The 26,757-nt window shown below is 35.6% G+C and overlaps 1 protein-coding gene across 3 annotated transcripts; it reads left to right on the plus strand.

Annotated features, from left to right (window-relative positions):
* The first annotated feature begins 6,323 nt into the window (after nucleotides 1–6,323).
* On the plus strand, nucleotides 6,324–26,757 carry LOC117636000. 3 transcript variants are annotated; one of them, XM_034370417.1, is made up of 25 exons: nucleotides 6,324–6,606; nucleotides 7,250–7,367; nucleotides 7,472–7,534; nucleotides 9,235–9,336; nucleotides 9,449–9,617; nucleotides 9,704–9,802; nucleotides 12,353–12,502; nucleotides 13,583–13,622; nucleotides 13,785–13,842; nucleotides 14,035–14,117; nucleotides 15,156–15,254; nucleotides 15,381–15,496; nucleotides 15,649–15,767; nucleotides 16,766–16,836; nucleotides 19,679–19,784; nucleotides 20,160–20,299; nucleotides 20,496–20,654; nucleotides 20,744–20,847; nucleotides 21,120–21,295; nucleotides 22,148–22,337; nucleotides 23,089–23,188; nucleotides 23,924–24,092; nucleotides 24,969–25,051; nucleotides 25,159–25,235; nucleotides 26,102–26,757. In XM_034370417.1, exons 1-25 carry the CDS (start codon nucleotides 6,523–6,525, stop codon nucleotides 26,271–26,273), a joined length of 2,847 nt encoding a protein of 948 aa, XP_034226308.1. In that variant the 5' UTR covers nucleotides 6,324–6,522; the 3' UTR covers nucleotides 26,274–26,757. The 3 variants fall into 3 exon arrangements, with proteins under 3 accessions (XP_034226308.1, XP_034226316.1, XP_034226323.1); XM_034370425.1 differs by lacking the exons at nucleotides 23,924–24,092; nucleotides 24,969–25,051; nucleotides 25,159–25,235 and having other exon boundaries at nucleotides 26,102–26,219; XM_034370432.1 differs by lacking the exons at nucleotides 6,324–6,606; nucleotides 7,250–7,367; nucleotides 7,472–7,534; nucleotides 9,235–9,336 and having other exon boundaries at nucleotides 9,546–9,597.

Genomic DNA, 26,757 nt, shown 5'->3' on the forward strand with positions numbered 1-26,757 from the left:
GGGCACTGAAACAGGTGCAGATGCAACTGAGGTTATGACTCATACTAATGAAGTTGATCATGTTGATTTGGATGGTGACACACAAGATTAGAAGATATTCATGTTATTGATGATATTTCACCAACCTCAACAAATGGTCAAAAGAGAAGAAATCGTGCATCAAATTATTTTGATATTCTTCCTACAAAGAAAAGAGGTGCTATCAAAGATATTATTGCTGATTCGATTGCTCGAATGGTTTTATCATTTGAAGAGTTTATCCATGCTAATACTAAGGACCTTGATCTAGCAGAGGTATATGCTGAAGTACAAGCAGTACCAGGTCTTAGTGAAAATGAACCAACTCAAAGCATGTGCTTGGCTGATAGAAAAGGAAAAACAATTTCAGATGGTGAAGGCACTCCCAATTGAGGAAAAAAAAAGTATGATGCTGATGTTTATTGCACGTCGGTTATCAGTTTTTTTTGTTCTTTCGAAATATTTTATGTCATTTACATTTTACATGAGCTATCCAAACATTGAAATTTTCAATTTCTGTCAAAGGAAATCTAAATTCCGTCATTTTAGAATTCTATGTCATTTGTAATTCTATGTTTTTTTTAGGGCTTTTTCTATTGAGGGGGCAATAATACACTAAATTCACACACACAACATGGATGCTAGGACTTGAACCTAGGACCATGAGTAGAAGAGCAATTACTCCAAATCACTATATTAGTGGGGAACATTTTTACTCGCCACTTTAACTCAAGGTGTACCTTTACCACCCTTCTCAAAAAGTGACATATGTCCATGAGTTTAACTATAGTTAATTCTTTATATTTTATTTGTTTTATGACATTATTATGAGAGAGAAACAATACTTTAATAAATTTTTTCATGATTTACTCTTATTCTATTACTTAACCAAAAAAACTTTTCACTTTTTTTCATTAAGTTAATTTAAAAAATAAATCAAAGCAATGGAAACTGAAAAGGCTGCGTTGTGCTGTGAACCTTTGCATGCAGCCTTCTTCTCTACTTGGTTTGCACCTTTTTGGCAGCTTTGGTTGACAGTTGCTGTGAACTGATGAGAAAAATTGGTCATTACATCCTCACACATGTATACACAGAGAAGAATGGAGTTGCTGATTGTCTTGCCAACTGGAGCTATAACTTGGATCTGGGATTATTCATTCTTGACACGGCTCCTAGTTGGATTAGCTCTCTTAGCTGGGTTAGTTCTTGTTTAGCTGCTGATGCTTTAGATATTCCTAAAGCTAGATTGGCCTGTTTAGACTAGGGTGAATAGTTTCTTTTGGTTTGGGGTGTTTAACCCCCACTTTACCCTATATAATTTTTTTTTTTTTTATAAAAAAAAAGGGCAGAGCATACATTCTTATTCTAGAAAAAGAAATGTAGAAGTCTCTTCGATACTAGTAAAGTTTATGAGTTTATACATGCTCACCATAAGTTTTTCATTTTTTCATTTTTTTTTTTTGGTTGGATCAGTTTTGTGTTTTTGTTCTTGTTTTGGTCAAGTGATCAAAGTAGTTGATTTAGTTAGGTTCAATTTAGATTAAAGCCTCCTATTAATGACATGATTAAAACCTCTTAGTATTTCAAGAGTTTTGTTTTTTGTCAAATTGTTTAACAGTGTCGAATGAATCAATTATTTTTTGAGTAATGATCATCATATTGTTGTTAATTATTTGGGTTGTTCTTGGCTTCATTAGTAATTAATAGAAAAATGGAAAGTTTGTTGGGTTAACTAATAGAATAAGGGTATATCAGGAAAAATCTTATTAAAATATTGCTTTTCTCTTATAATAATGTCATCAAATAAATAAAAAATAAAAAATTAACTATAATTAAATCCATGGACATGTGTCACCTTTAGAGAACGGCGATAATAATACACCTTAAGGGGGGTGTATTCAATTCTAATAATAATACACCTTAAGGGGGGTGTATTCAATTCTAACTTTTAAAGCCTTTTAATGAGTTTTAAAAGTCTGGAGGTATTCAACTATGACTTTTAAATAGTCTTTAAAAGTTTAGTAGTATTCAATTGTGATTTTAAAAAGTTTTTAAAAGTTTTGTGGTATCCAAAAAATTAATGACTTTTGAAAACTTTGTTAAATGAATGACTTTTCAATACTTTTAAGCCTAATTCTTAACACCAAAAGTCTAGCTAATTTACCCAAGACTTTATCAATGAATTCGATCATGCTGCAGCTTTGGTCATTTGAGGGTGTGCCACCATGTTTGGGTCTCTAGAACCCCTCCCTCTTTGGTTGGTGTACAATCAAGAGATGGCCTACTACACCTTCAATTTGATTTTTTTTTTGCTTCCATTATCTGTCCTTGGAATTGTTATGATGATGAGCCATTTCTTGCTTTTTTTTTTTTTCTTTTTCAATGCTTGAAACAATTGCTACGTACTAAGAGCTACGGTGGGACTGCATTGGTTTCTTCCATAAATTTTTTTTCGCCACCATTTGCAATTTTTAAGGCCTATCTTGTAGGAATAGATGTTTTTGTTACAAAACCCACATTCTCCAATAGCAATTTAGCTCATAGCATCCTGGGGTTTACAGCTAACCCCACATTCTATCACTATGCCACTTTACTGGTATCTCCCACCCAAACAAAGTATACTTCCAAAAGGTCTTGAGGATCTTAACTTCGTTCCAGCAATCAGATAATTTGTTCTTTCCCCAAGACCCAGCTCTACAAACTAAACTAATTAAATCCATAATATTGATTGCACACCTTATATTTGAGTTGCATCCAAGAGCAGTAACTTTATTTTCTCCATACTTGACACTGTTCTCAAGTGAAAAGTTCTTAGACATGGACAAATATTTCTTTACCTTTACACAATTGTATCCAATTGTTTTTTTTTTTTTTTTTGGCTACTTGTTCCATTTGCGGACTAGTTAATTCACCATACAAAACATAAATATTAGAAGCAATTTCCTTTTTCGTTATATTACTCTATGATAAATATTAAAAAGATAAATACTATTTATGACAGGACCCGACCCAAATTCTCCTTTGGAATCCGAGCCGAACCCTGTTCGTGATCGACACCTGGCAGGTGCCGAGCACAAATAACCTGGTTGCCCTTCTGGTATTTCAATTTAGCCTTGACTTCTACCGAAAATTCGGCAGAGTCTCCCCTGTAATTTGTTCAATCCCAAAATTGCATCTGTCAAAACGAGCATAAACACAACCCAACTTGTAGCATGCGTAAATACATATACAAACAACAGTAAAGTTCGAGCCCAGGGGCAATATCAGAGCATCTATACAGGTTAATTTACAAGAAGAACATTTGGAGGGTCAAGGACCCTACACTAAACTGAAGAGATGCAGGAAGCGGAAACTGCCCTGCGGTGACTTTCAAATGCACGTCTACGGCTTGGGGCGCAAAACATTTAAAAGGTGAGTGGACCAAAAAACAATTTAAAGAAAAATAGCATAAGAACATACTAACCCCACTACAAAAACAGTTATACAAAACTAATTCATTCTTTTAATCATATACATACTGAAATCAATGCACTCAATATATAAATATATGTCAAGCATATTCATATCATTTTAAAACTCTTAAAAGAACTGAAATCAGTTTAAAACTACCACCTAGGTGTACCCCTTAAATTCTATCAATTCCTGAGATCCGTCAATTCCTGATAATCCGTCAATTCCCCTAGCAGGTCTCGGTGACACAAAGTCAACTCGAGCCGCAAACTGGCAGGATTCAGGGGACTGTAGTCAACCTGATCCGCATTCTTGGCTCCCACGGTCTGGGCGTCCCCGAAACTCGTGAGGCAGATGTCAAGCGCGTTGACAAACCGAAGGCAAACTGGATGTCCGTGGACATCGTCATATCTGAAGGCAACATATACCGAAGGCAACCTGTTTCTATAACTGGGTACCTAAGGTGACTTAATAAAATATAAAATTTCTGAAATGTCTGATGAATAACTGAATTTTGTTAAATCTAGAACTCTGATGCCATTTTATCTTACATATATCTCAATCTTTACTTTACACATCTTTTTAGCATTTTCAACTAGGCAGCATATAAATAAAGATATTTAACTTCAACAAATCATGCTAGGAAAACCATAATCAATAAAACTTATTCAAGATCAAATAATGAAATTCATTTGCATAAAATCATTTATAAAAGAAAAGTCCACTCACAACTGGTCCGAGCTCGCTGGACCTTTTAAAGGTCCCTCCTACGGGCCAACTGGTGCCCGGGTGCCTGATTCAATTATCATAATAATATATATTAATAAAACTGCTCGATATAAATATTGAAATAAAACCCTGACCCCCGACTCCTAGAAGTGCGTGCATCCAATTAAAGTTACTCCTATGCCCACATTAATCTTCCGTTAAACCTAGGACACAAGTCCCAAGAGTCTGGTCTCAAACAGACGGTTGGTTTGGTCACAAACGCACGAACAACGGTTCGAACCCATTGAACCCGGAAATCACACAAAATGCGAAATCCGTTCAGGGTTCATACGTTATCCAAATTAAGATCCGCGAATTCCTACGCGCTCGTGACGACACGAGGATCATTTTAGGATTGACTATGGTCCCCACCAAACTGCCCAGGCGCCGCCACAAGCGCCGGCAGCGCGTGGGTGGCTTGAGAAATTCATGACGGCCGGAAAAACTCCAAACCGCAAGCCCAAACTCCTAACTTAGGTAAAACACCCATTTTGGAACCACTTTTGTTCTTGGACCTACCTCAAAAAGTGGCCAGAAGTGGCCGGAATCACACTTTCAAAACCGGCTGAAACGTAGATTGGAAAATCGAATGATCTACGCTTGGAATTTCTGGAATCCTACCCAACCAGCAGCTAGAGCATGGAAAATAGCTAGAAAACCATACCTCACTCGTCAGATTTGGTGGCCGGATGAAGGAGAACGAAAGCTTGGAAGTTCTGTCAACTCCGGCATGATTCGAAGTTTTTCCGGCTAAAAACAGCGGTTCCAAGGGCAGGGACCAGTTGGGAAAGGAAGAGGAAGCAGCGGTGGTTCGATTGGGTCCAGTCCCGTCGGTTGGAGTGGAGTGTGGCGGTGGTTATGGAGGTTTGAAGGTGACGGGTTAGAGAAAAAAAAACAGGGGAGGGGGGGCTGTGGTCTGAGGAAGAAGAGTGAGGGAAGAGAGAGAGGGTGAGATTTTTTTTAAAAAAAAATCCTTATTTTTAAAATTACCACTTTGCCCTTCTAAGTATTTTGACCGTAATTTCTTCGTTATAACTCCGATTCGAGTCCACTCCGTGTCTACGGACTCGTTTCGTCGCGCTCTACGCAATGATGCAAGTAGAATAGTCAAATTCTTTCTCTGTCAAAAAGTCAACTTTACCTTTACTATAATATTCTAAGGGCAAAAATGTCTTTTTTTCTTAATAGTTTAATAGTTAAATATTAATTAAGGTTTGAGTTATTACAATTCATAAATAAATATTATAAAAAGTAGATAAAAGTATGTAAAACTCTATGATAAAAGTATACTAGCTAGCATGTGCCAATTGGTTTTCTTTTTTCTTTTATTTTTAGAATTAAGAAAAGATAAGATGGGTAGTTGTGTTCCATAAAAGTATGATCTATTATATGATTTTGTTTTTAATTTTAATTTTTTTAATATGAAAAAAATGTGAATTTACCATATTATCCTCATTTAATTAATAATTTTAATTCTTAATATTTGAATTAACCATTGGCATTTTTTGATATTTTGAATGTTTCACTATTCTCTGCCTTTTGCTTTATGTATAGAATAGCCTCTCTGCATGTGCTTATGTGCCTGCAAGAGGTTTTTTTTAAATATTTTAATTATTTAAAATTTAAAATTTAATTAAATTAAAAAAAATTAATTAAAATTTATTTTAGAATTAAAAAAGATAATGGGTAGTTATGTTCCAAAAAAAAGAGGATCCATTATCTGAATTTTCTTTTAATTTTAATTTTTTAAATATAAAAAAGTATAAATTTATCATATTAACCTCATTTAATTAATAATTTCAATTTTTAATGTTTGCATTAACCAATAACATTTTTGGTAGTTTAAATGTTTCACCATTCTCTACCTTTTGCTTTATATATATAGGTAACAGTATATCACTTCACTTTATAAAGTACGTAAAAGTCATTAAGAATCTGTCAACTCTATAAAAATCACTTACTTACAAAAAGTCTTTAAAAATTAGAATTGGATACACTTCCGTAAGTTAAAAGTAGTGAGAAAAAATGCTTCCATATTAATGGTCCTTTGTGTCTTTTTGTTTTTAAAAAATCCGTCCGAAGTTCATGTAATGCAGGAGCACTGGGTGAGTCAAAACTGAAGAGACATGTCAGCTCCACATCAACGCGTATGACGTGGTCTGAGAGACATTTTTTTCTTCTATTTGTTATTTCTTTGGTTTGTCTCTGTGGGCATTTTCTCGGGAAGTAGCAACTCTGTTTGGTGACGGTAGCCGTAATTCTATTCCGCTCTTTGGAAACGAAGGGATGGATCATCGTAACCGTCTTCGTTTTCGTCTTCGTCGGGGATTGTTTCCGCTGCCTTTCTTCATTATTTCCATTTTTTTACTGGTTAGTCCTCTCTCTCGCTCTACATCCCAACTGCTCCTCACTCTATATGGATTTTCTTTTGTTTGTCTTGTTTTGATTTATTAAATCAAGTATTAGGAAATAATTTGATGGAACATGTAGATGCTTAAAGGCTTGATATATATTACTGATTTACTGAACTTAAACCCTAAACCCTAAAATGAAAGAAGGAGAAAGTAAGAAATTTTCTATTTGAAATACTCGGCATTCCTCTAACCAAATATAACAACGAAGAAAATAATAGGAAGATAAATGCCCAGCAGCCTAATTAGTGTCATCAGGAAGATGCACGAACTTCAATTTATAGAATAGTGTGGGGAAAGCAAAATCTGTTGTTGGTTGTGATGGACTTGCAGTTTTTAGATGTCAAATTGCTAATGCATTGGTCGGATGGTCAATGCTTAGGACATGCTCATACAAACTTACAGCTAAGGGTATTGCTGAACATTTATGCTGTCCTTTTCTTGTTGAAAGATTCTTAGATTAAATATTGTATTCATTGATTTGAACTTATGCTCTCTTTCTTTTGACTCCTCAAGGATGAGATTTTATCTGTGATAGATTTGATTTTGCGATGAAAACTTCTACAGCATGTTATCCTGATTGCTGGCATAATTTTTATCAGTTATTGGCAACTACATCAGCTGGATCTCCCTCTGGAAAAAGCACCAGGTCATCAGTCTTCTCTTTATTTAACCTTAAAGAGAAGAGTAGGTTTTGGAGTGAAGCTGTTATACGTGGTGGTATGACTGCATGTTTCCCTTCATTAAATGTACCTTCCGTTCATATATGTGGAGGAACGGATTGCTTTATTTCCTTTAATGTCATAATTTTGGTGAATGTTCAGATTTTGATGATTTGGAATCTTCCATCCCCGGAAAAATGGGTGTTCTCAACTACACAAATGCAGGTAGTCATTAGAAAACTTCTTTACTGGCCTTTTAAACAAAATTTCTGGATACAGTGTCATTATTCATTGGGAAATTTTGTTGAACTTTACAAAACGAATTCTGATAACACCTCTAGAAGATGGTTCATTGTTTATTATTATTATTATTATTTTATATTTGTAAGAAAACTAGTTATTATATTAGATGCCAAGGGGGCGGAAGTGGGGGAGGTGTGAGAAAAGGAAAAGTACTGGGCAGCGCTCTGGGCTTCTGTTTCTCCTATTTTTAGGAATACATCCCCTTCAACCATTTTTCTTGATTGGAAGGCTGCAGTGTCTTGATTAGGATTGGTTATTTTTTTTTCCTCATAGTTGTAGATCTCTGTACTAGTTTCTTGTTTCTTTCTGTTATTGGTGGATAACTTGTCCACTTTTCTGTATGGTTTTTTTTATGAATTAAAATTTCTACTTTTCAAAAAAGAGAAAAAGAAAGAAAGAAAAGGTATCGTGATTGGAATCATGGAGAACAGCCAGCACCTTAGCATTCTGGTGAAATTAACATCGAATGAGATTTTCGTTGGATTTGGTTTTAAAGTCCAGATTCTCTTTATGTTCCAAGTTTGCAGATTTTTCATTTGTATACTGGTTCTACAGTTGTTTAATAGTAGCTCTGAAGGCAGAGGATGCAGAAAACATTGATCACTCGTTCATTCATTGTTCGTATTCCCTAAAATTATGGTGGAGGATGTTGGGTGCTCTCGGAGCGGAGTGGGTGATTCCTAAAGGGTGTTTCGAGCTCCTTAGTATCAATATGAGGGTTTCGGGGAAGGGGAATAGAGCTGGAATCCTTCGCGAGTGTCTAGTTCATGCTATTTTCTGGAATATCTGGATGGAGCGAAATCGAAGAATTTTTCAGGGTCATATAGGAGTAAGGGTTGAGGAATTATGGGACAGAATTAAATTTTGGGCATCCTTTTGGGCTTCGGTTTCAGGGCAGTTCAAGGACTATCACTACTCTACCATCATGAGAGACATGATGGCAGTCTTAAGATGATTTTACTGCAGTTTTGTGTTTTTTGTGTTTTTTAATTACAGAATTTTTTCAATCTTAGTAGGTCAGACAATCTTTATTTTTGGTCTTCTTGTTTGATCGAGGATTTTTCCTCTTGATTATCAATACAATGTTTCTATTCAAAATAATAATAATAATAATGAAACTTATCTGTCAGTGGTAGATTCAGTGCTTTGTATTGGTTAATAAAGAGTTTAGTTTCATTTACTCTTGTTTATAGTTAGGTGCCAAGTGATGCAATAATTGATTGGTGTTGCTTTTAGAGTACACAATTCTATGCTTGAGCAATTGGATTCAGATGTCTCTAAGGGGAATGACATTTGATGATGGGCAGTTGGGTTTATGGTTTTATAAAACAAACTGTTTAATGTGGGAGTGATGATTATGCTGACCTTTTTTCCTGAAAGGTGACTATACTGCTGAATTAAGCACCATTACATCCAGTAAAAGTTGTCATTAATTTGGGGGTAACATCCCCATTGCTGTTTGTTGCATGTGTCCTCAAGTCATCGGGTTCTTCATAAAGTTATTGTTTCCTTACTTTTTCAATCCTGGTTTGGTCAATGACTCAACAACAAAGAAAATATATTTTCATCCATTAATTATACATGAGCAGTACTGATTCCAATTTCTTTTTATCTTATTCCAGGCAATATTGCAAATTATCTCAAGTTTCTGGAAGTTGATTCTATGTACCTCCCAGTGCCTGTGAACTTCATTTTTATTGGATTTGATGGGAAAGGAAACCAAGGTATACAAATTTGGTGTTCATTTTGTTCTTTCATGTTTTCAGTTTTGTGTTTCTTTTGTTTATTAAAGGGGTGGTTGTTTCTTAATGGTTCTTCGTGTAAATCTACTTTCAGAATTCAAGCTTCACCCTGAAGAACTTGAGCGCTGGTTCACAAAAATTGATCATACCTTTGAACATACACGTATTCCTCAAATTGGAGAAGTCCTCACCCCGTTTTACAGGATTAGTGTAGATAAAGAGCAACGACACCATCTTCCCATTGTCAGTCACATAAACTACAAGTAATAGTTCTTTGTACTTTTATCTGTTTATTAGGAAGATTATGAATCGTAATTGTTGTGTTATATGATGATGAATGTTCTTGTAGTTTTTCTGTTCATGCAATACAAATGGGAGAAAAGGTTACTTCGATATTTGAGAAAGCCATAAATGTTTTCTCTCGCAAGGATGACTCATATGGTAACAGGTAATTTCATCCTATATCAGATTCTTTTCGCTCATACATTTGGCTGCTTGAATTGAGTAATAGAAAAGGATCGGGCTTCTTCCATCAATCTTCCCATCACATTTTGTTCTTATAACCAAGGTTTAAATTGTTGGCTGAAACACTTTCAGTATTTCAACCATGCTGACATTGGAATTAGGCTGGAAGGAGTTCCCTTCCACCCTGTCGCTGAGACTCCACTCAAATATTCGGCATTTTCCTCCAATAACCAATATAAATCCTGTGATTTATTTCATTACATATGCAATAACCAATCAACAAAAACGAAAAAAAAAACAAAAAAAAAAACAAAGAGAAGAAGAAATCTCAGGAAACAGGAAGATCCCTGAATTTCGAAGATACAGATGCCCTTAAATAAGCTCCAAAATGAACCTTTTTCCCTGGATGCTCCACCTCCTCAGCCTTGATATCATCGAAGACCCTTCTATTCCTTTCCATGTACATAACCCAGATAATTAGCATCATCATGTCCCCAATCCCACAGTTTACAATCGTTTTGATAATTCAATATATATATATATGTGTGTGTGTGTGTGTGCGTGTGTATAAATATTTCTTAAATCAAAGCTATACATATTATATAATCGAAGTTAAATTAAATTTATGTAAAACTATTTGATGCGCATTGAAAAACATGTCATATAAATCTAATATCACTCTTTTCATTCTTATGTCATTTAGGTCTACTACTTTATAAAGCTTAAAATTCCATATTTAAAGCAAATTTGTGTATTTTCGTATTTTTTATTGTTATTTCCACCAGTATTCCCCGAAAGTTGGACAACTGAAATTCCCACTGGCACTGATGTTTTCATTCTTGCTTAAGGCCTCCAATTGCTTGAATATAGTCACACCTTCATGTGTAATCTATAGATATGCCACATGGTTGCTCCTCGAGTTGTTTTCAGTGAACTGCATATGATGCTTCGGGATCATGATCCGTTTTTGTTAAGGTTTAAACAACTCCAAGTCTGAACCTTGTTCCTCTGGGGGACTAATAAAGCTATCCTTGTACCTCATTTTCAGATTGAGGGTAATTTAGTTTTGATGTTTTTCATGCCAAACCCATAAGGATTCCCAAAATCTGACCTTTTCCCAATTGTTCTCTTCATCTCCACTATAATTCTTAAAATTCTTCTATTTCTCCCCAACCAAATTACCCAAAAAACAGCTAGCACTAAACAATTCCAGAAGATGTATATTTTTCACAAAGAATCTTTGAGGGTGGCTGAGGAATAGCCTAGCTACCCCTACAGCCTCAACCAACCACCAACACAGCCCCAACGCATAAGGACAATGTAAGAGCAAGTGAGTTCCAGGTTCTGCCAATTTTTTTCTTTCTTTTTTTTTTGTTGCACAGAATGAACCAGTGAGGAGACACAGTAAGATTGGTTCTTCTTCTTGGTACCAAATTGCAAGTGTTATCCAAACTAAAACATGTATCTTAGGAGAAACATTAGTCTTCCTGACAATTTAGCAAGCTGGAATACTGTAGAGGATTGCTTATTCCATAGAAAATTAAAATAGGTCGTACAAGAGAACCCCGGCATGAATCCAGTTTCCATTTCCTCCTGTCTGGATTATGTGCTGAAACCTGAATATTCTCCAAACTGTCATGAGGGCAGAAAACTCTTCAATCTCTTCGCGTAAATTTGGTCCAAAAAATTGAAAAATTAAAACAGATGTTTTCAACATATGCACTAATTTTCCAGAATACCATTAAACCTGAACCCTAAACCCCATGCAGGGCACTGACCAGCCCTATTGTTTTTTTTCCCAGATTATATCTCAAGCTCCTTTGGGACAATTTCATAGGAGCGTATTAGGGGTGGTAATAGAAGCATTTTTTGTTGTTAACTTGCATATTTGGGTATATTCTTTTTGTTAAATAATCCGCACCCTAGATCTTGTTCTTTAATGTAACCGACGGCAATAGACTAAACTAGCAAATATTAGAAAACTTAGAAACACACAAGAATTATACTGGTTCAGCAGAACTTTTGCCTACGTCCAGTTGTGATTTCTCTAGGTAGAGAAATCACCACTCCTTTGATTAATAATAGAGATTACAGAACTTTTGCAACCCTAGAACTAATCTCAAAACTCTCGGCTGTCTCTGGCTGTTTTTCCTCCCTAAAAATAAGCCTTGCCGCACCCTATTTATAGATATAGAGTTGGCTTACATGTCCCAAGTCTGATTGAATTCCTATTCCTAAGTGGATTAGGAAATTACACTTATCCAAATCCTAATAGACTTCTAGAAATCCAAACCCAAATTGAATAAGGAAAACTGAAATTATTTCCTAATCCCTCTAGGACAAGAATTGGTATACCTCTAATTTTCCTAAAACAATCCTAAACCAACTAGGACATATTTGACGAGCCAAAATCCTAACACTTTTATTGTTTCTGAGTTCAATTGTTTGTGTTTAACTAGCATGCTTGGTGTTGCATGTTTGAGTTTTCTCTTTGTTGCTGCTTTCAGTGATCGATTCATTTTATTGTGTACAGGGATGACGGGGATGCTCTGTGGCAAGTAGATGTGGACATGATGGATGTTCTTTTCACTAGCCTAGTTGGATATCTTGAACTTGAAAATGCATATAACATTTTCATCTTGAATCCCAAGCACGACTCAAAAAGAGCTAAATATGGTTACCGGTGCGTATATTAGGAATTACTTAATATGGTAGATTGAATTCCACATCTTATGCATGAAGTCTTCTTGATGACTAGCATAAAGTTTCCATGAAGTGCTTCAATACGAGATAGAGATAGTTTAGATACCAGGACATATTGATGGGCAATTTATTTGTGCAACAGAGGAATTTTTATAGGCTCAATCAAACATTAAAATGATTATAGACTGAAACACAGCATCTGCTTCATATTGTAATTAGTGGATTCATTTGCTGTATAAGAACTGATGTAATGATTACAGTTACCATTTTATTTCCAATATTAATGCAAACTGAAGAGAAAGATATCATTCCCAAATTGAGAATGATATACCTTTTTCTAATGAAATTTGCATTTACGGAGGTATGGTGCCTTGCAGTAGCTTGTTTGTTGTCCAAGATTTAATCTCTTAAGCAGTTACTATCATCTTCCCTTTGTTTGTATCAAAAAGGAAAGAAAGCGAAGGTCTTTGGACTTTTAATCTGGTTCAGGAGGAAGACTTCCTTGATTGCCTCATTCTTCAACCATGGGTTGAGATGTGGCTAAGTATCTCCCATGGTATGCGTGTGCCACGCATGTCTCCCTTATTCTTGATACTGGATACGTAATTTCCTTTTGAAAGAAATTTTCAATCTCAGGATCCTAAGCTTTGTGGTGATCAGCATGCCTCCTTTAAACCCTTTTTCATCTTCTTAGATTCTTCCTACTTTCAATTAATTTGATATATATATATATATATATATATATTACGACATTGTGTCTACTGAATAACCGAATAGAAAGAAGCTTTTCAATTGCTTGGACCAACACTTAATGCACAAAATAGAGTGAGCTACATGTTGATTCTTACCTGGGACAAATCCATATTTAATGGAGCTACATCTCAGTGCTAAATCTTTTACAGTACTGACATTATGTTGCAGTTTGGAAAAACCTGATATCATGTTATGTTTGGTTTGTGTGTGTTTTCAATATTGTCTCATTATCTCTTTGTTCATATATTCTATTAACTTTAGAACGCTGTTAGCTTGGTTTTCTCAATTTTAATTTTGTCTTTTGCAGGAGAGGTTTATCAGAATCAGAAATAAAATTTCTCAAAGAGGTTTGTTTTTATTCAATTCCTGGGCTTTATATTCCTACTGTCATTCTTCTAACATGTCTAGTAGTTTATTCATGCTCATAGTTTGTGACCATTTTATTTTTTCTTGTCTGTTCATCTCTTAATATTTAAAAGGGAGGCATTGATATATTTTTTATTTTGTAGAACAAGAATTTGCAAACCAAAATTCTTCAGTCGGGAAGCATTCCAGAAACTGTTCTTGGTATGATAAACCTTCGTTCTAAATTCTTCTCTTTTCTTTTCCGCACTTTCTTTGAGGAGATATTTCACTTTTAGTTTTTGCATGTTCTTTTTTTCCACTCAGGAGCTTTGAAAAACATTTTTAAAAAAAAAATCTGTATATTCTTTTTTATTTCTTCCTAAAATAAGATTGTTGAAAATTTGAATTTTGTAGCTCTTGATAAAATTAAGAGACCTTTGTACGAGAAGCATCCAATGGCAAAGTTTGCCTGGTCTGTAACTGAAGACACTGATACGGTTAGTTCTCTCTCTCTCTCTCTCCAACACACATACACACAAACACACCTCCCGGTCATATTGATGAAAATAGTGATTTTTGTTGTAGTTTTCCTGACTGGAAAAGAAAATACTATTTTTTATTCTTTAACTTTTTACTACTGAAACAATCAGAACTTGAGGATATATTGATTTAATAACAGTAGAGAAAAGGGAAGATTGCACACTTTGAGGTAAAGGGAAGAACATGCTACAATTTATGAAGATGCAACCCCAAATTTTCTGAGTATTGGTTTCGACAGTAAAAAGATAGTGATATTATTATTCCTAATTACTAAAATAATATCTCCCTAAACATTTGGGAGATTTATAGGAACATTACCTTTTGTTTTGGATACCCAGAAATCCACCAATCTGCAAAGCGGACACAGCTTTGAAACTGGGGCCCCCCACTGAACCCTACAATCTTTGGGAGGCAGAAAACACTATGAAAGAGCTAGGTAGGTAGCTTTGGTGGTTTCAAACCTCAGGCCACATGGGAGCAAACCATGGGTTTTACCATTCCAACTAACACCTTGTCGGTAATACCTTTTTCTTGTTTAAGTAACATTAAATTTGATGTTGATCAAATGATAGTAAAAGAAATTTGCTATTAATTGGATCAAGATGAAATCTCGTCTACTAAGTTCTATATTTTTCCTGTATTGGTGTAATGAGATTTCCAAAATATGTGATATGGTTCTCAAACATTGAGTATTCCCTGAATAAAGATGCTCTTATGAATTATATAGTTCAAGTTTTAATTTGTTACTTATAAGCCGTGCACTATTTACAGTGCATGTCTAAATTACTGATATTTTCTTCATTGCTCGCTACAAGGGCTGGTGGGCACTTTAGTTCTACAAATAGCCCAATGGTTTGTTTTGCTTGAATAAAATATGATGCTGAATTTTTACTAGCTTTTCTTTTTTTAAAATTTTATTTATAATTATTTATAATATTTAAAGCTTTAGCTTGCTCATGTAATTTAAAGGCTATAATGGCACATCTAATTTTCAGGTTGAATGGTACAATGCATGCCAAGATGCATTGAATAATGTGGAGAAGTTGTACAAAGGGAAGGAAACTGTGGATATCGTGCAGAACAAAGTTTTACAGGTATACAAACCTTTTCTGATCTTATGAATATATAGACAAACTGAGTAACATAAAACTAAAACTCAGAGAGATAAATATTTTAACTAAATGTTTTAATTGTTTCTTTTATTCTTATAACGAGAATAGTTACTGAAAGGGAAGAATGAAGATATGAAGCTTCTTTTCAGTAAGGAACTAAAATCTGGGGAATTCAACAATCTTCATGCTGAATGCCTTACAGATACATGGATTGGAAAAGAGAGGTGAATCTCTCTCTCTCTCTCTCTCTCTCTCTCTCTCTCTCTCTCTCTCTCTTATGCATTCCCAGATGCTCACATACACATACATATATGAACTCTGGTGTATACACACCCTTTGTTATACTGATCCTTGTTAGTAAAATATTCTGGATTAGGTGGGCGTTTATTGATTTAAGTGCAGGCCCTTTCTCATGGGGACCAGCTGTTGGTGGGGAAGGTGTTCGGACAGAACTAAGTTCTCCCAATGTGCAAAAAACAATTGGTGCAGTTTCAGGTACTGCAACATCTTTCACCAGTGATTATTCAATTATAACCTTCATTGATCATGTGGCAACGTTTGACTTGGATGTGCTATTATTTACTGGTGGTAGCATGAGCTTGATGCTAAAATGTTGTGGGAAAATTGATATTGTCCTTTAGCGATCATATTGTTGTTATATGTATATTCAAAATTTTATGTTTCTAAGAAAATCCTCGCGAGTGGATGCTCACTTTTCAAGAAAAGAAAGAACAACATTTTGTGATCATCCTGGTTCAATGATCTGAATTGCCCTTTAGGTTCCTATTCAAGCATCATTATTTCCACAAAAAATGGAGCCAAATCAGAAACCATTTAGTCATCTAGTCAAAGAAGAAAAAAGAAAAAAGAAACCATTTAGTCATCACATTGTTATTAATAAATAGATGAACACAGTGTTTATACATTATTTTGTTTGGATGAATTACATTTAGTAAGGGTCCCCTAGAAAAAGTCCATTTGGTCTTTTTGTTTTTTTTTTTTTTTGGGATAAGAAATGTGAATGTTTATTAATAACGAGACAGTACACCAAAAGTGAATGAGGAGTCCACTTCTAAAAGAAAACTAAAAGTGCAAACTGCATCAGCACCTCAATCCTTGTGTAAAACAACAAAACAAAAACAGGATTCCAAAGATGTACAAAACAGATACCCCTTCTTAATACAATTTGTTTCGTTTAGGAAAAAAAAATCTGACAAAATAACAGAAAAAGAAAATGCATTCCAATCTGACGAAATAAAAATGTACAGATGCTGACTAAGATGCCCAAAATTGCACCCTATCCCATAAGCACTCCACCTACTCTTGAGCATTTATCGACATGCATGCGTATAAACTTTATTTCATTAGTTGAGGATTAGGGAAACATTTTTGTCCTGTAAGCATAACTTTATTTTAATTCTCGACCAGATATTTTCCAACTCTTTACAAAAGTTCTTGCCTTAGCTGGTTTAAATTTTCTCTATGATGTGCAGAAATTTCAGAAGATGAAGCAGAAGATCGCTTACAAGATGCTATTCAGGAAAAATTTGCCGTATTTGGTGATGTATGTGCTTTCTGGTAAAAACAAATTTCAGTTCAATGTTCAAATCTCATCTTTGTATGTGTATAAGGTGATGATTGTTATATTGTATGTTCATGTTTTTTGAACAAAAAGGAGAAAATTTTGGTGTTTTTTTCTCTTTCACTACTCACCAATAGTGGGAGCTATACATTGTAATCATGTTGGTCTTATGCTCTTTCCCTATATATTTGTTTGCATAGCGTATTCACAAAGAAATACGGTTGCAGCTGTTGCAGCTGTTTGGACTGGTGTGGGTGTCCTTGGAATTGTAATTTCTTGTTGGTTGCGATATTCTTGTTTGCGGTGTGTAACATTGACTGTTTTGGCAATCTATCTCACATCCTCATCTCATTATATATCCATCCAATCCTCCGACAACTAAGTACCATTAGTAATTATGCATCTATCTACAGTAATTCAATTTCCTAACCCCAACCCCCCAACACACAATTCAATTCTCTCAGATGATGTTGAAGAAGAAGGAGAAGAGGAAGGGAGGGAGGGAGGGAGAGAGAGGTTAGAGATGGCAGGTGACGTATCGAATTGTACTGCCATTGGTAAATCAATGGCAAGTAACAAGATTTGCTAGCAGTAGTTTCAGGATCATGACCTTCTTGTGGCTCTTTGTGCACCCTACAATATATTACTCATCCTTTTCTGTTACAGTACACTAGTTGCTGCTGTTGGTGATCTGAATCCAATATGTTCAGTTTCATTAAACCTCCGCCAATGAGATAATCTACTAGCTCATGCATACATTGATTTCTTAATTACCTAGCATATTTACCATGTGAACACAATATCTATTACATTATCTATAATGCTGGATTACTTTGGGCTGGGTTTGGTCTTCAGCTTCTCCTTGGGGGTGCTTGTTGTGTCAAAGCATTTGATAAAACCGTCCTACTCGTAAGTCTTTTAAGATTATCATCTTCCTGAAGATAATTCATTAAAAGCTCAAGGAAAAACATTTTTCGATACATTCCGTTTAGTTTTTTCATCTCTTGATTTATTTTATTTATTTGGGGGTGGGAAATGTCTTGAATGTTCTGCTTGTGCAGTTAGATTTTAGTTTTCTTTTCTAAGCTTGATATCTTTCTTTGTACCGTTTTTCATTCAGAATAAAAATATTGTTTGTTGTGATGCTTTAAAATGGGTGTTGCATGCCGGGGGGAAAAATGTTTTGATTGTCTTTTTAGTTCTCTTTTCTAGTTCTCTTTTCCTTTCTCAATACAAATATTCTTTCTTAAAAAAAATTGAAGTCATGTTGTCAGTACTGTGCCTAGTTTGCTTGTTGTGATGCTGCAAAAATGGGTATTGAAGGGAGGCGCTGTATAGGTTACCCGAGCTTGCACAATAATGTCGTTTGGTTGGGCTCGTAATTAGACATATATTTGTCTTTATCATGGTGCTTTTTGCATAGAGGATTGATAGTATTTTCACAAGGTTCGTTATGTTACCAACAAGCAAGTATTCTGTGCAAGTCTGAATGCAAATGCTAGGATAACCCTATGTAATATTACATACAGTTCTAAAATTAGAAGCACGGAAAATAGGCGGGGTAGTTAGTCTTTTCGACAATTTTTATACTAAACATGAGGAGATGGGGTTTAGAGTGGAGGGATGGGAGTGTTACCCAATAAGGAAGAGAGGGCTAGGTGGCTTGAGAGGCCTTTTGTGATACCCATGAATCCCTCATCGGCAATGTGCACTGAAGATCCGGGCTATTTATTAAAGGCATAGGACTCCAGAAGTCTAACTTCAGCACTTTTGGATGAGGCCTTGGGTCCTTACAAATGTGATTGGAGTCCTACCCAACCTTTGTATATGCAGGAATTAAGGGCCATGGTTATAATGGCAGTTCTCTGTGTTGATGGGGGAAAAGGTGGCGCCTCACCTGCACTACTGGGTACCTAGGCAGGTAAATGGCTGCATCCCACATCAGAAAGCCTTGTCCATTGATATAAGTTTGAAATGTATGGTTAATCTCTCAGTGAGGACAGCCAAGGTATAAAGGAGACGAGATGGTGTTACTCCGGAATCCTACATTATGCGTTGGGTATTAAGAAAGCCAAGAAATTCAGAAGTCAACTTCAGAGTACACTTTTGGATGAGGCCTTGGGTTGTTACACCTTTTGAAAAGAAGAAGTTAGGAGAGCTGTTTGATTGTCTGATTCCAATTAATTCAAATACAATGAATTGTTTATATTCACTAGTATACCCCAACCCTATATTTAAATTTTATTTACTGGCTAAATAAAATTTATAAATTTCTTCTAAAAGATTACACAAAGGAATATTAGTGTTTGTTTTATGCTTGCCGTGGAGTTTCTTTTGTAGGAAGGATAAGTTGGGACTGTAGACTCTTTAGAGAAAATTCTTTAGTTCTTTGTACTTTCTGACTTTTTTACTCTGGATATATTTAAATTCTAGCCTTTCTATGGGCATCTCTATCCAACATAGTGTAATTCATCTTGATTGGGGGGAATATGAGTTGATGTAATGTGAGCTATGTTTATTGAAACTTGAAAGTAAGACTGATTGCTTTGTAGACCTTGTCCATCTATCTTGTAGTTTTCTTCTTTTCATTAAGAATTTTGTTTCTTGTATTAATACAATAACAAATTCGCATGTGCGAGAAAGATGGAGAAAGCAAAGGAAATATAGAACTAGCTATGCAGCATTCTTAAAGAATTTGTTGTTTGTTTTTTGAATTTATGAGCACCGACCATTTGATTTTCTTTTTAGGCGGAAGGGGAGGGGAACTTAAGTATGAGGGTTTTACTCTTTCCCATTTAATTTGTGGTGCTTGTGAGCTTTGCAGAAAGATCATCAGGCCATTGATATTCTTCTTGCGGAGATTGATATATATGAGCTTTTTGCTTTCAAACATTGCAAAGGAAGGAAAGTAAAGCTTGCTCTTTGCGAAGGTAGCCCCATTTTTCTAAAAGATCGCTTCTTTGTAACTGTGTTTCTTCATTAATTTATTTATTGAGAGATAGTTGGAACTTATGTAGTTCACTTACAACCTGAAGTTTTTTTCTTTATATTATTTGTGAAGGTCAAATTCGTTTTCATATTTCTCATAAGTCATAAGACATTTATCATTTACTCTTTTGAGTAACATTATTATGAATATTTTTCTTATGTTTCTGTTTCTTGCCAATCATGCTTGGTTTTACTCTCATATATACCATACCTAATGGTGTTTGCATTGCATGTATTATGAGAGTAGTTTTGTTGCACGATTGTTATTTCACTCAAAAGTAAAGAGTTCATGTTCCTTTTAATCTGGGTGATTTCAGAACTTGATGAGAGAATGAGGGATTTGAAAAATGAGCTCCAATCATTTGAAGGTGAAGAATATGATGAAAGTCATAAGAGAAAGGCTCTAGAGGCATTAAAGCGAATGGAGAATTGGAATTTGTTCAGTGATACTCATGAGGTATGCCATTTGGTTTATCAGTGAGGGTTTGCTATTGGGGGTTTTTTCCCCTTGCTGACGTTTATTGTTAATCAGTTATTTCTACTTTCGACACTAAGTTTGCCTTGGAATCTTTGAAACACTTTATTTTCTATTTATTTTTTTCGCTAAATGTAAAGCAATTTTCTTTTATAATTTATTTTTTGTTCTTGTGCAGGAGTTTCAAAATTACACAGTTGCACGTGATACTTTTCTTTCTCATTTAGGTGCAAATTTGTGGGGGTCTATGAGACACATCATATCACCTTCCATAGCAGATGGTGCATTTCATTATTATGATAAGATATCATTTCAGTTATTTTTCATCACGCAGGAGGTACGGGTATAGTTCAAAGAGGCTTCAACAATTAATGCATATGGTTTTCTTACCACCTTACCACCTTACCTAACTACTAATGAATGCAGAAAGTTAGACATATTAAACAATTGCCTGTGGATCTCAAGGCTCTAATGGATGGACTCTCCTCTTTGTTGTTACCTTCTCAGAAACCTGCTTTCAGTCAGCACTTGTATGTATCTAGCATGGTTCTTTATTTCTCAAAATTAATAATTTAAAATTTGTCTCACATCACATTTCTAGGTAAAGTCAGATACTTTTCTAATCTTGGATGGGTAATCCGCCTTTTTATTGATGTTATGTATTCTCTTTTGTATGCTAAAACTCAAAATCAGAATTTTGTGTTGGGACTGTCATTTTTTTTTCCGATGATTAAGTATTGTGCTTTCTTCCATGTAAATTCGTTGTGGTTCGTAGTTGTATTAATGTGAAAGAAATTTGTAGGTTACCACTTTCAGAGGATCCTGCTTTGGCAATGGCCTTTTCAGTGGCACGGAGAGCAGCAGCTGTTCCTCTATTGCTTGTTAATGGAACTTACAGGAAATCTGTTCGATCCTATCTTGATTCCTCCATTGTTCAGTATCAGTTGCAGAGAATGAATGATCACGGCTCTTTAAAAGGTTAAAAGCTGCATTAAAATGATCTACTTTTTGACACTATCTGGGACTTTTTTCACTAAAGATGCGTTAAGAGAACCTAAGTACTACAGTTTTAATTTTTGTCAGTCATTTCACACCTGCCTTTTTCTTGTATAACTGGTACAACTTGTAGTGGTTTTCTTATGTTTACCCAAGATTCTGTCTGTCTGGGATCTTGACCGGCTAGTTCTTCCGAAAGGAGGTAGGGTGAGAAGCCCATGTTTGTCTGTATAAATGGTGAAACAGGCTAGAAACCTCTTAAATACAGTGGATGACTATACAGTTTCAATGCACCTAAGATGAATCCGAACTTTAGATCCTAAAGGAGATCTGGATAGGTTGGACATACGCTGAAATGGCAACTTCTAAAAGAAATATGTTACATTTTAAATTAACATTTTTTTTTTATTGAGTGGTGAATTAAGATGCGCGATATAATGTTGAGGAAATTTTGTTCTTCTAAAAGCTTATTGGCACTTGCATAGGAGGGTAGATTAGTAGAACAATGGTGGGAACAAACTGTATTGGTTCTCTAATTGGAGCAAACCAATTGTTATATCTGAATCTATGTTTAATTTTTGTATCATGATGTATCCAGTCCTCTTAGAGCACTGACTAATCCTTGGGGCACATGCTTTTCCCATCTTCTGACATGCACTCGTTAATTGCTGGGAAGAGGTTGGTGTACCTTGAACTTGGGACCATTGCCTTTTACTACAATACATGGGCATTGAGCCACACACTTGGGATTAGCTTTAACTAAATGTGTGCCTCTGTATGTATGCATTTGATGTTCTGGAATTGACAAGCATTCTTTTTCAACAAACTATGTAGGGAAGCTTGCCCATAGCCGGTCTACACTAGAAGTTCCAATATTTTGGTTCATCCATGGTGAACCATTGTTGGTTGACAAGCATTATCAGGCAAAGGCACTTTCTGATATGGTTATTGTTGTTCAGTCAGAGCCTTCATCCTGGGAGAGCCATCTGCAATGTAATGGGCAGCCACTTTTGTGGGATTTGAGGTTAGTATTTCTGGCATATAATGTTTTTGTCTACTGATGGTTAAATTTCAGCCCTGCTGATAACGTTTCTCAGATTTTTATGGAAAATCTCTAGAAAATGGAATGTTATTTGATTAAACATTCCATTTTCTTGGTTTTTAAATGGAATGTTTGACTAAGTATTCCTTCTTGTTGGATTCTATAGGACAAAACTAGATGTCTTGCTTGGTGGATGTCTTCGTCTAAAAACTTTAGAGATGTTCCCTTTAGTGTGGTTAGACTGGACTGGAGCTTTGTACCAAGTGTGGCTTGCTTGTTATGTTTTGTTTGGGTTGTTCTATTCTAAGTGTTGCTTAGCTTGTGTTGTTTTAGTTGGCTTTCTTTAGATGGACTTCTTGTGTTTCTTTAAGCACTTTGAATGCTTATAGCTTGCCTAATAGTTAGCTTGGGATCACATAGTTTGCTAGGAGCGTATTTTATTACTTGAATTCAACGGGTTTGTACAAAATTTTGGCATACATTGAAACAACTGAAAAATGGAACATCAAATTGCAAACCTGTTGGTGCTTTTCACTGACTACTTTTTCAACAAAATTGCATTTAAGTTCCCATTCTTAAAATATGCGGCAAGTCGAGAGAATATTTGGTGCCTTTTCTGTTGTAGTATGCCCGATTACTTTACATGACGCTTGAACTCTGAACCGATTTGAAGTCACTACTTTGATTGGCGTATAATCTTATAGATCCTATGGTTAACCCTTACCTTATGCAGGAGGCCCATCAAAGCTGCGTTGGCTGCGGCTTCTGAACATCTTGCTGGTCTGCTTCCCCTACACCTTGCTTACAGTCAAGCCCATGAAACTGCGATTGAGGTAAGCCATATTTAGAATGTGGAAAAACACTTTTTTCTTTTTCCAAGTTAGGGTTGATCATGCGGCAGAAACTGGACACCATATTTCAAAACCCTGTTTACTTTTGACATTCACTGAATTTAGTTGTGCTCATTTATAATGGATGCAAAACGTTGAGAATTATAGTGCAATCTGGGATTAGTTGTGCTCGTTTGCTCTTGTGGATTCCTTATCCACTTGCTTGTTTCTTTGTTTATCTCTTTGAATTTATAAAGTTTCTATTCAAAAAATAAAATAAAAATAGTGCAGTCTGGGGATTTGTATTACCCCCATGATTTTAACAATATTGTGTAGAGTTTCTAATGCTTTGTACTGAAAAGAATTATCTACTTGTAATTTTTTTTTGATAATGATGGCTTAAGGACTTGAGTGAAAATTCAATTAAATGATATTGGATGTTGGGAAAAACAAGATTTTGTATGCATTTGCTTGTGTCTGCCTGAAGTTCTGTCTAATGCATTTTTATCTATGTTAAATAGATAGTTTGTTTAATTCTGTTCACAATGTCTCTCTCTCTCTCTCTCTCTCTCTCTCTCTCTCTCTCTCTCTTCTCCTCCCCCCCTCCTCCCCCCTCCTCCCCACCCCACCACCTTCTCTCTCTCTCTCCCCCGAATGCTTTGGCATTCCTGGAGATTTCACACAACTGTTTTTATCTTCTGTCTATTTTTAGTTGAGCTACTATCTGCTTCATGACAGGACTGGATGTGGTCAGTCGGATGCAACCCGTATTCCATTACTTCTCAAGGATGGAACATTTCCCAATTTCAATCTGATACAATTTCTCGGAGCTATATTATCACAACTCTGGAAGAGTCAGTGCAAATGGTCAATTCAGCCATTCATCTTCTAGTCATGGAGCGTACAAGTATCCTTGCCTGTTAGTATTGTTGTAATTGAAACTTAGTCTTTCATTTAATGTTGTTTCTTTAGTTTTATGTAATCAGTTAATGGTGATTAGGAGTGGCAACTTTCTGGGAGTCTCAGAAATGTGGTCATCCACAATGATGTATTGAAATTTGTCAATGCAGTATCATGAGTCCTACGTTGGCTGTGCATAGGGGAGATTTAGGTGTAAGGAATCCAGTTGACAAATTTTGGTTAGCGTTGAGAGTATTGTCCCCACACTGGGAAATGGAAGCCTTACATTAGTTTTTAAGAGAGCTCCACCCATTGTCAATTGGTTTTGGTTGGATGCTCCAATTCTAGCATGGTAGTAGAGCAGGCTATCCACATGTTTGGCCCATCAGCCACACGTGCTCTTCCACGTCACCCAATATGAGGTGTCCACGTGTTTAGAGTATTGTCCCACATCGAGAAATGGCCTCTCCACCCATTGGCTTTTGGTTGGATGCTCTAATAACAGTTGTGTTTTGGGTGAGGAGCCAGGTGGTTAATAATAATAATAATAATAGAGTTGATTCATGTAGACCAACTTGTGATACGAACCTACCATAGCTTAGGTTAGTAAATCGAATTTCCATCAAGCGGACACAAGGGATTAATTTTTTTTTTTTTTGGGGGGGGGGGGGGGGGGGGTTGTTGTATGGTCTCTGTGTGAGATAGCAATCAACTTTTTTAGCTTGCCATTAAGTTGACAATTATTAGCCTTTGTAATCCACACACATATAGATAAGTACATAATATTTTATTGTTGTTCAATCAGCTGTTGCTCCAGAGTTATTTGCATTGTTATTGTTATTGGAACTCAAGTACATACAAATGGAGACTTGACTGAAACTAGCTGAAAAAACCTTCAAACTTGTTCAGTCTCAGGAGCGTGAACTAATTAACAAGTACAATTATGTTGTTAGTCTATGGAGAAGAGTAAGTAAATTGATCCATCACCTTGAGCTGTTCTTTACCGTCTAGTCTCTTATTCTCTTTAGCATTTTCTGGAGTCATTTACAATTGGATAATGTTGGTGTCTTCAGATTTCAACTGTTACTGGAGAATTGCGGTATGTGGACGCCATGAGACTGCTATATACCCTAGAAGAAGCGTCAAAAGGGTTAGCTATCCAAGGCCTTTTACTTTTTAATTGTTCAGTTACAAATGTGATCAACTATTAAACTACTAACGTCTCTATCCACATTTAATTTCTTTTTATTACAAGGAGACTTGAACCTAGGACCTCTATCCTCACTCCACCCATCCCATGCCACTTGAGCGAAGGCTTATGAGCCTATTCTGCATTGTTTGTTCTAAAATGTTCTAGCCCTTTAATGAAAGTTGGTTATTTTGAACTGAGTCAATTAGTTCAAATTTGATGGGCCGAACACTGCCAAGTTGCTTCTTAATATATGAGAAAAAGATGGCTAATGGCATCCTGGGTTCTAAGGACTAAGCTTTTGGTCTATGTTGTATTTAGCTTTATATATATTGTTGCTCTCAGTTTCCGTCAGCTTAAACTTTTGGGACCGGTGATAATTTAATAGGGTATCAAAGCCAGGTTGTGTAATTTCTTGATTCAAGTATTAATAACCCTCAGATCTTAAAAATAAATAAATAAAAGAGATTATTGTTAATCCTCATCTTTGTTAATTTATGTTTCCTGCCCGTAAGCCCTAATTTGGTTAAGCTGTTTTGAGATCGTCTTAGTGTGATTGTCACTGTTGCTTGATATACATTGTTTGTTTCTTTTACTATTAGCTTCAGCTCTTGGGTTTTACGATAGTTTGAGAGACTGAAGAAAAAGAAAAGTGTGCTTTGTTGCTATTCTTCTTGGTTCTTATATTAGTAAACCGTTTTAAGCTTTTTGGTATTCCCTGTTCTTTCTGTTCATGTTTCTCTCGTTGAGCAGGATATTTGGCAAGCTGTTGGAAGTCTATTCTTATGCTAATGTTGGTTCATTTGTGAATATCGTTTCTGTTGCAGGTTTGTTGATCAAGTAAATACAACTATAGCCATTCTCCACCCAATCCACTGCACAAGAGAGAGAAAAGTACATGTGGTGTTTAATGTGACTACAATTCCTGCTTTCTTAGTTGTCCTGGGTGTACTCTATCTTGTGTTAAGGCCAAGACGACCAAAGCCAAAAATCAACTGAAAATCCTTGAAATGTGATTGATAGCAATGGCTTCTGGAGATGCTTTTGAGGGAAGTGATTTCTAAGACATTCTCCTGGTTAGTTTGCGGCAGCGAATACTTTCACAAGTGATGGGTAAAGAGCAGAATTTTCGGAAAAGGCCACCAGGTACGAAATTGGATATAACTTGTGAAGTTGTCAAACCCCTTCCCCCTTGTAACTATAGCCAACGGTGAGTTTTCTTCTTTTCCTCATTGTAGTCCATGCACCATTTGGTCTATGAGCTCCAAATTTGTATCTCACAAAGGTTGTGAAATACAGCAAAACTGAAATTCTTCTCGTTATAAGATGTTTTTTTTTTGGGTCAGAAAACAAGTGGATACAGCATTTGTGATTAACTGACTAAAAACAAGAATATTCGGGATTAAAGTCACCTGTCTTTAATTTGTACTCTGTAAAAACAATATTATGATACATAGAAACAGCCGAGTTGTAGTTTTACGTA

The sequence above is a fragment of the Prunus dulcis genome, chromosome 1 (assembly GCF_902201215.1).
Source record: "Prunus dulcis chromosome 1, ALMONDv2, whole genome shotgun sequence".
Taxonomy (NCBI): domain Eukaryota; kingdom Viridiplantae; phylum Streptophyta; class Magnoliopsida; order Rosales; family Rosaceae; genus Prunus; species Prunus dulcis.